Here is an 11,725-nt window from a genome sequence, read left to right as displayed (position 1 = left end):
CTTTTTGTTTCCGAATAAAAAAAGGTATTTAAGTAATGCAATTTCATACTTGTAATTGTCACGTTATGTCTACTTGTCAATGTGACACAATAGTCAATTTCTTGTTTTAAATCTCATAGTAATCTGTTTATTTCTTAGACTGAGTTGGAAATAGAATTTAGTTTTTAGTGTGTGAACTTAAAAAAAAAAAAAGTTTTGTTCCCAAATTTATTATTTATAATCATTTATACTATCATTGTTAATTGTTATTAAAATGTTATTTTATTTGCAACATGGTGCAAAGTCATAATCTTCTCCCTAAATCTACACTACAGTACAAAAGCTTGTGGTCAGTAAAACTTTTGCTTTAAGTAAATTATTGTCTTTTAATAATAATTGTAGTAGTATATATATGTATTTAATGCCATGTCAGCATCTTGGGCTATTTTCATGGCAAAAATAAATAAATAAATAATAATAAGTATAACAAATACATAAAAACCGGCAAACAAACAAGGTATATTACACAAGATTTTTTACATTAAAATATAATGAATTCTAAAACTTTTTCTGGCAAAATTATACTAAACTTGTATTTTAATTATAAATTAATAATTTGGTTTCCACAAAAATATCAAGCAGCACAAGCATTTTCAAAATTGAAATCAGCATTTTAGAAAAATTTTCTGAATTATCATGTGACACCAAAGACTAGAGTTACAGCTGCTGAATATTCAGCTTAGCCATCACATAAGTGACAAGACAAGATAATAAACAACAACAAATCCTATTTTAATAGAGTCATCCTCAAGGAAAAGTGTGACAAAAAGACAAACTAACATTATGCTCGTCTAAACAGTTCCCAAGCTAACTGTCTCTCAAACAACTTTGAAACAGACGAGCTCATGGGAGACGTCACTCAGGGAATAAGACGACTTGTTTACAGCCTTTGCAAACAGAATAAAGACGGAAGTGATAGGAAGAGGAGTCCTGAAGGGGGGCTTGACTCTGGATCGCACTGGTACTGTTCTTGGTCACATGACAAAAATCTGAAATTTGCAAAACCTGTCCACTTACAGTGATAAAACACTCTCAGTGAGCAATATAATACCAAAACGTGTCAGAGATATGTCCATGACTTTTCCAAGTCTGGAAATTGCAGCTTTAACATTCTCTAATATTTAAGTACTTACAGTTAATTTCGGTGCTTGTGGTGTGGCAAGCAAATCCTGTAAGTACAAATATTCTCAACTAAAAAGAGGTACCAACAGTCTCTCAAATACTATGGGGAAAGAATTAGAAAACATTATGCCATGTCAACTTCCTGAACGCAAATCTAGTCACACTAGGCACATATATAAAATAAAGTTTATTGAAATTAGTAGTATTACATTAGTGTCGCAAATAAACACGAGTTTGAATTCTTAAAACATTCTTTATATTTAAATTTGAAACTTATATTAGATTACAGAAAAGTTACTTTGAGGAGTCAGTTTTTTTTTAGTTTTTTGTTTTTAAGGAAATTTTCAAAGGGAAGTCGAGAGAGACCTAAAGCCCGTATCTTTTTAATACACAACAATAATCTTACACGCTTCAAGGTATTACTGACGTGGAGAGAGGACACTAGAAACAAATCTTAATAGCATTTTTATATTTCTATAACTGCTTTAAGGTACTTAAGTATCTCCGATGTCCTCCAGTGTCTCTAGGCCAGGTTGGCTTATGAAGCTCGGAAACCAAAAGAGAACAAATGAAACGAAAAAAGACCGACTTCTCAGAGTCCTCCAAAAAAGCAGCACTCTGCAGAACGCCAAGGAGCCAAACACACATGGGAGGAGAGATTCTACAAAAAAAGCCTGCAAGAAATCATCAGGTCAGCATACGAAAAGAGTCCACACATCCAAAGACCTGCCCTCCATGGGGCAAAAAATAGCAGCCGGCTTTGTAGGTTCTTCGATTCATTAGTCTCTGAATCACCAGAATGCAAATCAAGCCAGCAAGTTCAAACAACAACAACAACAACAAAAAGATCATTCAAAAACAGAAGAGAACTACTTCACACAAAGATCACACAACATTTTCCAACAGCTTGCTGTATGCAAGTGGGGTTTTCTTCGGGAGGGAAGGTTTTAGAGGGTCACGCATGATAACATCCAGTAGGAACGCTGCGAATGGAAATAAAGTGACACCTCTAAACGTCAGCAAAGTCCTTCAGCTGAAAACTAGCATTCCCAGCAGGCAGAGCACACAGCCTGTGATGATGTGGCTTGTCCTGAGCTCAGAAAGACGAGGATGAAAACAACTCATCCTATTAAAGCCCATGTTCTTCAATGCCCTTCTCAGACAGAGAGTGAAAGAAAGGGTGAGTTGCAGAAGAGGAAAAAGAATGATGTTGGTTGATCAATCCTCGGACATGGCAGCTGGAAGAACTTGTGCACGATGGACAGGCTTAGTCCTCGTCATCGTTTTCGTCAAATTCATCATCGTCGTCATCGTCCTCGCCCATGTAAGAGACGGGGGTCTCCACCCGAGAGCCGTTTGAACTGGAGGCCATCGTGCCGTCTGCTCCACCGTCACTGTCAGAGAAACAGAGGAAAGTGAAACACGCTGAAATACAAGACACTGTTGTACCTGTTGTTCCAAAAGAAAGTATGAAAAATACTCCAAAAATAAAACTACACAAAATCAGTCCATAGAGCATGCATGCTATATTACAAGTCTTTTGATCGTTTTCTGGCAAAAAGGTAAGTCATTATTCACTGAAAATCTTCAGACTCGTGAAATTTCCCTTATGTACCTCCTTAACAAGAGATTTTTAGAAGTTTTAGAAACAAAACTCTGTAAAGGTACTGTCTCCAATATTTCTAAAACTTTTTTTTCTTTCATTTATTATGCAGTCAGGCTTTTCACCCCTCTCTAAAATAATGGAATTATTATAAGGAATGGTCCAAGTCCCATTGTTGTGTACATACCTTGTTGCATAGGCCAAATTGTCTAAAATGAACCCTGGTTTTGATCCAAACTGTGCCAGTGTCGACAAGCTCCAGCTACTCTTTATCAATCTTTTTGGCTTTGCCCAGCATTGATTTCTTTCTGGGCAGTAATTTTCAAATCAATTTCTGAATGTTTTATTTTAGATATTGAACCATGCCCCCTAGTAGCATTATTTGCTACATGAATTTATGAATTTAATTGAACTCATGCCACCTCTGAGCCTCATTAAACGTCTGAAATACACCTACAAGGCACTTTTGTTTTTCTGTGCCACCAAATTAATTTTTTTAAATACTTATTTCATTTGATTGGCAACTTATTCTTAATATACTTCTTATACTACTTGTTTTTATTTTGTTGTTTTAATAAGAAATTTTAAAAGCTTATAAAAATATACTTTTTTTTCGAATTTGATATTAAACATGACATACTTTTAATAAAATTAGAAAAATGCCATTACAATTTATTACATTACAAAAATTTCCTGTAAATCACTAAGGAGTCAATTATCACCCGTAATGGAAAGGCTCATTTTTTTACATCACAATTTTTGATTGATTAGAAGGTGCTAATGACATTTTTGACTGTGCTCCTAAATTGTTTAAATTTAAAAAAAGAAAAGTAAGTGTAGAGCCCTGGTAATACAGAAACTTTTCACACTACTTGACTACTTCGTCCTCAGAGCTGTTCTAGCTACTATATTGTTCTTTGTGCTAGCATTCATATTCTATTGTCTCTATTGTCATTTTTGTATCACTCTGACTGAATAGCATCAATAAAAAGAGTTAAACTAAAAATGTAAATTCAGCCATTTACTCCAATCTTCAGTGTCAGGTGGTCCTTCATAAATCATTCTAATGTGCCGGTTTAAAATCCTTAATTATTTCCAGGATTCTTTGATCAATTAAAAGTTCAAAATAACAGCATTTATTCGAAATATAAGTCTTTTATAAAAATGTATCAACGTCACTTTTGATCAAATGGTCAAAATTTTTGAACAGTAGTATATTAATGGGAACTGTCATAGTGTAACCAGATTCGTTAGCTATAACTCCATTTTATTAATGAACAACTGAAAGTTGAAATGAAACTCACCTCCCAACATGATAGCGGCCTCCGTTAGCAGACGAAGCCCCTGTCATATAGACATTACTGATAGGCCCCTGTGCCATTTCTGCACGCAAAAATACCCATCAAATTAAATATGACCTTTACAATCACAAAACTTCATATTTATACTCTGATGATACTCTGGTGACCAGCTGGTACGAACCTGTGACATAGGGCTCCAGTGCTTTGGGCACCAAGCTTCTGGCAGTCTTCAGGTCCTCAGCAGAACACTTGCCCACCTCGAGACCACAAGCCATGCCCATGCGCTTCAACACCTCAATGTCATCATGAATCTCGAACATGCTATCGAAGTTAAAGAGGTACTCAAACCTGATAACAAATAATGAGAAAAGGTGTGTAAAGTAAGCATCTCTGATACTCGAGTCAGGTCACCAAAAGCCTAAATGGTCTGGCTTTTCATATCATACTTGTCATTGGAGATGCTGCAGTCAATGACTGTTTTCTTGCTGGTGTTTACGATGATAAATGGCAAGTGAATGACCGAGTTCGCAGGTGGGGGCCTTTTTGTCTGTTGTTCTCTCTGGCGGTTCCGCTGTACAAGGTTCTTGAAGGCAATTTGCTGCAATTGAAACACATTCACTTTCAAAACAAGTTCACTGTCAAAATATTTCTTATAAGTCAAAAGAGCATCTTCTCACCTGTAAGATGAGTTCTTGAAGTTGTGACTGCTTTTGTTTGATTCTCTCCAAACGTCTTTGCCTCTCCACCTCCAGGTTCTGGCACTCCTGAGCAGAGTTTGTGGGCAGGCCAATCCATTTAATCTCTTTTTTCTCTTTGGAGATGATGTTCATGGCCATCAGCACATTGAGTGCATCGTACACACGCCGCCGAATGTTCTTCTGGTCATACACATGCTGACAAGGGACAACACACAGAAAGTGAAGCACTATTCATTCAAGATAAAAGTGAATGAGCAACACTTTAATTGGTTTAAAGAGCTGCACGTCTTCTGCACTCAACAAACAAAGCTCTGGATCAATGCCTAGCCACAGGAAGAGGCTTACCGCATCATTAGGGGAGATATGATTATCACCAGAGCTGAACTCCGCCACAAGCTCATCAGCAACCTCGTTGTAGGTTGTGACACCCTTCCGCTGGACCTTTTCGCAAACCTTCATTGAGAAATGTCTGAGGCCTTTTCCATTCTTCTCCCCCTTCTTACCCCTCTTTCTGAGGAAAAGCAGAACAAAAACCAAATTATTGTGCAATATTTAACATTATACTAGATGACAGAAAAAGGATAGCCGAAAGAAATGTTTTGCTGCTGCAAAAGGTTCTATGCTGCCACCGTGGTACTTCTTGGAAGAAAACAAAGCTGATATCCATCAATGCAGATTTCATGTAATATTTTTCTATGGTTTTGGAGTTAAAATACTAAAGCTATAATAATATTTTTTTTTCCTTTTTTAATGCCATGTCACCTTCTATGCATATTTTTAAGACAAGAGCCAGGTTTCGTTATTCAAAATTAAAACTAAAGATGTTAAAGATTATGATTAAGAACTCTTTTTAAGGGAGTGATTTGGATTTACTCGATTAAAAACCTTTTCAAAAGTATCAACAGAATAATTCTTACTAGAGTAGAAGTATTACAGTCCAGCAAAATATGTTTAATGGACAGTGGATTTTGACTTGATGGACACTTTGGGGAATTTTCTCCTGATTGTAAAAATTTATATTTTGAGTGTCCTATCCAACCTTCTATGTCATGTTGTGTAAATGACTTTATATAATGATAATTATTATTACTATTATTTATTAATTTATTCATATAATTTTTTTATAATTCGATGTAAACATTAAAACAAAATTAATTACAATTTTATTCCATCCCTAAAATCATTAAGTATTTGTGTCTTATTCTTACTGTAGCCAATTAACAATAGTAACAACAACAAAATTAATTTATACAATCTCTTTGATTTTTAATAAAGGATAAAGTTATAATATTCTAAAAAGTTTCCAAACAATAATAAATGAACTACTGATTTGTCTCATGTAAATATAAATTGTAAAACCTGTTATAATATATAGATATAATATGTTTTTTGCACAGGCAATTGGCCGTGTTTGTATTTTGAACCCGTTCTGAAGACAAAAATACAAAGCGTCCAAGAAAAAAAAATGCACCTGGTTCCACTGAATCTATTTCTGAAATAGAAATGTCATTACATGTTATGAAGTAGCCTGCTGAAGTAAGACTCACCCCGAGGACCACGGAGATGCTTCCGATGGTTGACTCTGGGTGATAAACTGAGAGCTGGGTGTGTGGGGGCTGTTCATTAGGATTACATTGGAGCCACTGGGCCTCTGAGGTGTGCTAATGACCTGTGATAGAGACCATCAGATTTAAGAGACAATACGGCAAACATAAAAAGAGAAAACAATGCTTGCTACCAAAGTATCTGTTATGATATTATTATACGAAAAAAGTTTGATGTTAAGGAAGGTGAACGTTTATTCAACTAGGACAAATGCAGGCTAACATGTTTCTTTTTTATGCTGGCTACATATGACATTTTTCCAATTCTCACTGACATATGGCAAGGAATTAACAACAGCAGCTGTGAATATGCAGGTGGCTAAACAGCAAGCGTCAGTTAAACGAGCCAAACATTTCTCTTTTCTAAATTTGTTCATTTTATTTTTTAGTTGTTATGGGAAGCCTGCTTCAATTTCCAACCAACTCCGATTCTCTCCAGCAATTAAAAGCAGCATCCCTTGGATATATTAAAGCAGTTGTAAACTCAAAGCTGGTTCCCATCCCTGAGAAGGATATACTGCGCCTCACTCCTTGAGTGTTGCTCCATGTGGATTAATAAAACTGTGAACTAAACATAACCTTTTTTGGAAATCTATTTCACCCTGAACTGCTAGATCAGAATTCAAATAATTCTCTTTTTTCGTTGTGTTCAACATCATGACTTTAGCTAATATGCGTAAAACACTACAAGGCAATTTTTTTTCTAGTTTCCTAAGCTCTTCCTATATTGATGGCTGGCTACTCTTAGTTGTCATAAACAAACGTCACTTGCAGGGCTTAAAAATAAAAAAGGCCTAATGGCCCATGTCCAAAGTAAGAGTTTCGTGCCCAATTTTGCTAAAGGTTGAGGTTCCTACATGATGATCATCATGTAAGAAACTGTTAAAATGGATAGAAAATTAAATCAGTAATGTTTGGCTCAATATGCCAATGACGTTTACGGATGTCATAGAGCAAAACTATAGGTGTAAAAAGACCATTCAGCAAAAAAATGTTCAGTGAAAAACCATATATTGTTATATGATAGCATATGCTTTTCAGAGGCTAAAAGATATACACTACCATTTGAAATATTGGGGTCAGTAAGAATACTTTTTTTTTTTTTTAATTGAATATAAAGATTAATACTCTTATTAAGCAAGGATGCATCAAATTTGACAAATACATTGATAATGTTACAGAAGTTTTCTATTTCAAATTATGTTCTTTTGAACATTCTATTCAGAATCTTGGGGAAATAAAAGGTTTCCACAAAAAAATATTAAACAGAACCACTTTTTTTAACAATGAAAAGAAGAAGAAATGTTTCTCAAGCACCAAATCAGCATATTAAAATGATTTCTGAAGACACGTGTGACACTGAAGACTGAACTAAGGAATACATTACATCTTAAAATATAAAAAAAACTATAATTTAATTTAGAAAAGCTATTTTAAAGTGTAATAATATTTCACTTTTTTTTTTTTTTTAATCAAGAAAAATTCAACCTTGGTGATCATAAGAGACTTTTCAAAATGTTAATAAAAATCTTTCTGAGCCCAAACTTTTGAACAGTAGTTTGTACTGCTATTTTTGAGCCCTGTGAAAGTAACTGATAAAACCAGAAACAATGTCAGAACAAACACATCCAATTAAAGCATTGGCTGTTTAAGAGTTTGGAAAGACAGGAGATTAAACCTGAAAAACAAATCGGAATTGAGTGTGGTGTGAATAACGCTTATGTGATCTTTACATTTCAGTGTTAACACAATCAAACTCCATTCAAAACTTACCATGTGTGGTGCGATGTTCACGTTGGAAGGGCCCAGTGTTTTTGGCAACAGCTGTTTTCCAACCACCACTGACTGTGGATGCACCGTTACTAAAGACAGCACACCTGCAGGGGTATTATTCACAGAGGACATCTTAATGCAGTGCCATGTAAGGTCAAGCAAGTGTTTGGGCTTTTGTGAAGCATTACTGTAAGATCAACCATTCTTGAATATCTTCAAAAAATTCAGCTGCTGATGCAGTGCACTATTATCTTCACAAACTCCTAATGCTCCTCTTACCTTTGCCAGGGCTCAGGTTCTGATCAATGAAAACCTTCAGCTCCCCATTGGCCTCAATCAGACCAGCCTGTGGAGAACAAGATGACCATCAACTCAATGACTTACACTCTATTTTCAGTCGATTACATCTAATAGAGCTAGAGAATACTCACATCTTTGGCCATGTTCCCAGGGGCTGAGGAATAGATGCTTGTCTAGCTGAAAAACCTGAGCCAAATTTCCACAACAAAATGTCTCTGAAACAGAAATGAAACTGGTTTGGGACAAACGCTGAGAACACTTGAAGACCGTAACCAAGGTTTCTACACAAATCTTTGTTTCTCACAGAGAAAGTGACTAAAGAGGAAAGTTTTCATTTGCAAAAACCGCCAAAAGAATCCAATGATCAATGGGATTTCAAACAAGTATATCTCGCAGTTTCGGGTGGTTTTCCATCTATGAACAGATTCACAGATGAACAGTTCACACAGACATGGCTCGTCTCTATGATAGGCTTCAGTTTTGCCTTCATGCCAAACCGCTTTGCGAACAAGACAGGACCAGCATTCATTCAAAATGCCACATAAATAATCACAATAAATGATATAAAAATTACAAAAAAGTGGCTGCATGTCTGAAAACCACCAAGGAAACATTATTAGGCATTATAGGTGGGTTCAAACTTCAAAGGTTCAACATATTTATATTCTTATTATATGTATAATTACTTAAATATTATAGATTTTCATATCAAAATGTTAAAAGGTTCTACATACATTTTCTAAGATATTCAAAGAAAAAAACGAATGTTTTACTAGATGATAATGACTTGTATAAATCACTTGATGGTTCAGTTCCTTTTACTCAATCCTGATTACCTGTATGATGTTTCTTTTATGCAACAGTACAGTAAACTTGCAATCATCTGATATTCTGGTCATATGCTGATATTCTGCACAACAGCACTCTTGTTAGGGTGTATGTGAAATGGACTGAAGCTCTGTCTCAGGTAAGGTGGACTAAAATGAGCTTGGAGTCCTCTTTCAAGCCCAAGGACAGTGTGCATTCATAAAGAGCTGGGTTCTTTATCACACAGTTCACTTAATGGAGTTCCAGGTTTGCTTATTTTAAAATGCTGGCTAGGTAGGCAGCTCACAAGGTTTTGAGACACAGCAATAGTTGATGAAAACGAGGCCCACTCGTGCAGCTTATATTACCAGACAAAGACCCCGACGAATTTTCACATCTTTTTTTAACGTCAAAATTTCAACTCGTGCACTCAAATACCGCATGCAATCTTTTGAAAGTCATTCATATGCAACAGTTCCTGTCGTTTTAAGTAACTTTTTTGCAAAAGCAATGGGCCCTTAAACATAGGAAATATCCATGGCCAATGTCCCAAGTTATAAAAACCGTGTAAACGCATAAAGCAGAGCGAAAATCCGTTTTATTCGTTTATACTTTCCATATCAAACATTATTCACAATCGAAACAGTATTTTCTATAATAAAGCGTGTTAGCCCAGTTAGCTAGCTGCCTTTCAAACACGTTTTGCATCGAAACCCTGCTCTAAATGTGATCAAAACGCGCCCCTCCTGCTCAAATGCGACCAGATCGAGTATTGTGCATGCGCTCGTAACGTTTTGCGAACGGATCGGACTTAAATGGCCATCTGGAAATGAAGTGTGTAAACTTTCCTCTGAACTTACAGTCCTGAAGCCCTTTGCCTTCTTAGGTGCTGTTTTTGTTGGCATAGCCAGTTAGCAAGAGGACAGAGGAAGAGGAGGTCTGAAGCCCATCTCTCAAACAGGAAACAAAGATAAATCAAATAATATGAAAAATAAAACCCATGTGCAGTGAATGGTCATGCTTTTGGAACGAGCTTGCACTTGGAAGATGTCTGATTGTTAGATCGGGGCACATTCATAAAAAACCCAAAATGGATGCGGATGTTATATGCATGCACATATCAGACGCATGGCAACTGTGAAATCCTCATGCATGGTTCCAGAAAAGAATTCAAATTATTGATTTCTTTTACAACAAGTTTCAAGCATTTATCTTAGGAACAGTATATAGAAACGACCTATTATATTCAGCGAGAGTTGACAGTCATAACACAATTCTGCTGGAGGGTAACAATTCATTGGCTGCGCTACAGCATGAGTTTAGGCGACAGATAGCCCTTCAAAAATGGAAAATAATCGTTCAAAATTTGACAATTGTTTACTAACTCATCAGAACTTATATAACTATCAGGATGGATTTGGTTTAATGCCTGGCAGCCATTTTACATGGAAGCTAAAGCAAAGCCATCATGCAGTCATGCTTTAATAGCCTGCTAGCTGAAGTGACAGGTCCCCATGACGACCTAAACTAGCTATTATCTACTTAATAAATCCTTCACGGTTATACGAATTAAACAAAACAACCCTTTCATTTTGCAAAAGTATTTCAAAAACGCTTTAGAGCGAATATGGTAGAGCTGTTAAGCTAGCGAGCAGGCGAGCTAGTAAGCTAACTTGTACTCAAATCGAGGTCATCTGGGCAGCTTTAAAATAATCGATCTAGGAGCTACATACTATTGTTTGCTACACGTCTGGTTTGGTAGCCTTTTCGTGCAATGGCCAAATGCGAGTAAAGATCATTGAGGATTTCCCATTGCACTCCACTGACAGAAGCACTTGACATGGGTTAGCTTGTCGGCTAACACAAGCATTTGAGACAGTTTCAATATTTAACGTACGTGATAATTAAACCGGCCTGAGGGGTTCACAGAGTAACGATCACGGATTGCATTATGTATAATTCTATACAGATACACGGTGAGGTTACTGACCGGTTTTGCTGGCAAACGCACTTATTTCATGCCAAATTATCTTATAATTTTCAACCGCAGATAAATGACAACTTCTTTATGCAATGATTCATTCTAAATACAGAAAATATTGGTCAAGGCTGTCTGCGTGGACTCCAAGCCCCCGCTGGTCTCACTTACGGTCGGTTGCATCCGCCTTCAACTGTCTAGAGCTGAATGAAGAGGAGCAACACGGTAGAAACTGCTCCCTCTCTGGGTCTGTAAAACTGAGCTTGGCGGTGTCTACGCCGCGGGAAATCCGATTGGACAGTAGTGCGCGTGACGTCGGGGGAGTGTAACACGGAAGCCACGCCCATACTAAATTTTGATTGGGTGAGACTCTACAGTACGCGTTCTAACGTTTTCTCATTGGTTAATTTCAATAAATCCCACCCTACTGCGTCTGAGGGCGGAGCGTGCGTAAGAATGAATGTAAATAATAAAGCGAAACTCACTAATCAAAAGGTTTA

At 36.5% G+C, this 11,725-nt stretch overlaps 1 protein-coding gene across 3 annotated transcripts; it reads right to left on the bottom strand.

Moving 5' to 3' along the window:
- Positions 1 to 750: 750 nt before the first annotated feature.
- LOC109056411 (transcription factor Dp-1-like) lies at positions 751 to 11,517 on the bottom strand. 3 transcript variants are annotated; one of them, XM_042731596.1, is made up of 11 exons: positions 11,397 to 11,517; positions 8,572 to 8,655; positions 8,420 to 8,486; positions 8,141 to 8,244; positions 6,311 to 6,432; positions 5,109 to 5,274; positions 4,743 to 4,958; positions 4,512 to 4,663; positions 4,247 to 4,413; positions 4,069 to 4,147; positions 751 to 2,555 (listed from the first exon to the last, which is right to left on the bottom strand). In XM_042731596.1, exons 2-11 carry the CDS (start codon positions 8,581 to 8,583, stop codon positions 2,429 to 2,431), a joined length of 1,212 nt encoding a protein of 403 aa, XP_042587530.1. In that variant the 5' UTR covers positions 8,584 to 8,655; positions 11,397 to 11,517; the 3' UTR covers positions 751 to 2,428. The 3 variants fall into 3 exon arrangements, with proteins under 3 accessions (XP_042587530.1, XP_042587531.1, XP_042587532.1); XM_042731597.1 differs by lacking the exon at positions 11,397 to 11,517 and adding an exon at positions 10,108 to 11,332; XM_042731598.1 differs by lacking the exon at positions 11,397 to 11,517 and adding an exon at positions 9,277 to 10,072.
- Positions 11,518 to 11,725: the final 208 nt, after the last annotated feature.

Source organism: Cyprinus carpio, chromosome B9 (assembly GCF_018340385.1).
Source record: "Cyprinus carpio isolate SPL01 chromosome B9, ASM1834038v1, whole genome shotgun sequence".
NCBI lineage: Eukaryota > Metazoa > Chordata > Actinopteri > Cypriniformes > Cyprinidae > Cyprinus > Cyprinus carpio.
Note: the sequence above shows the minus strand (reverse complement) of the source record. Positions and strands in the feature narration are given on the sequence as shown.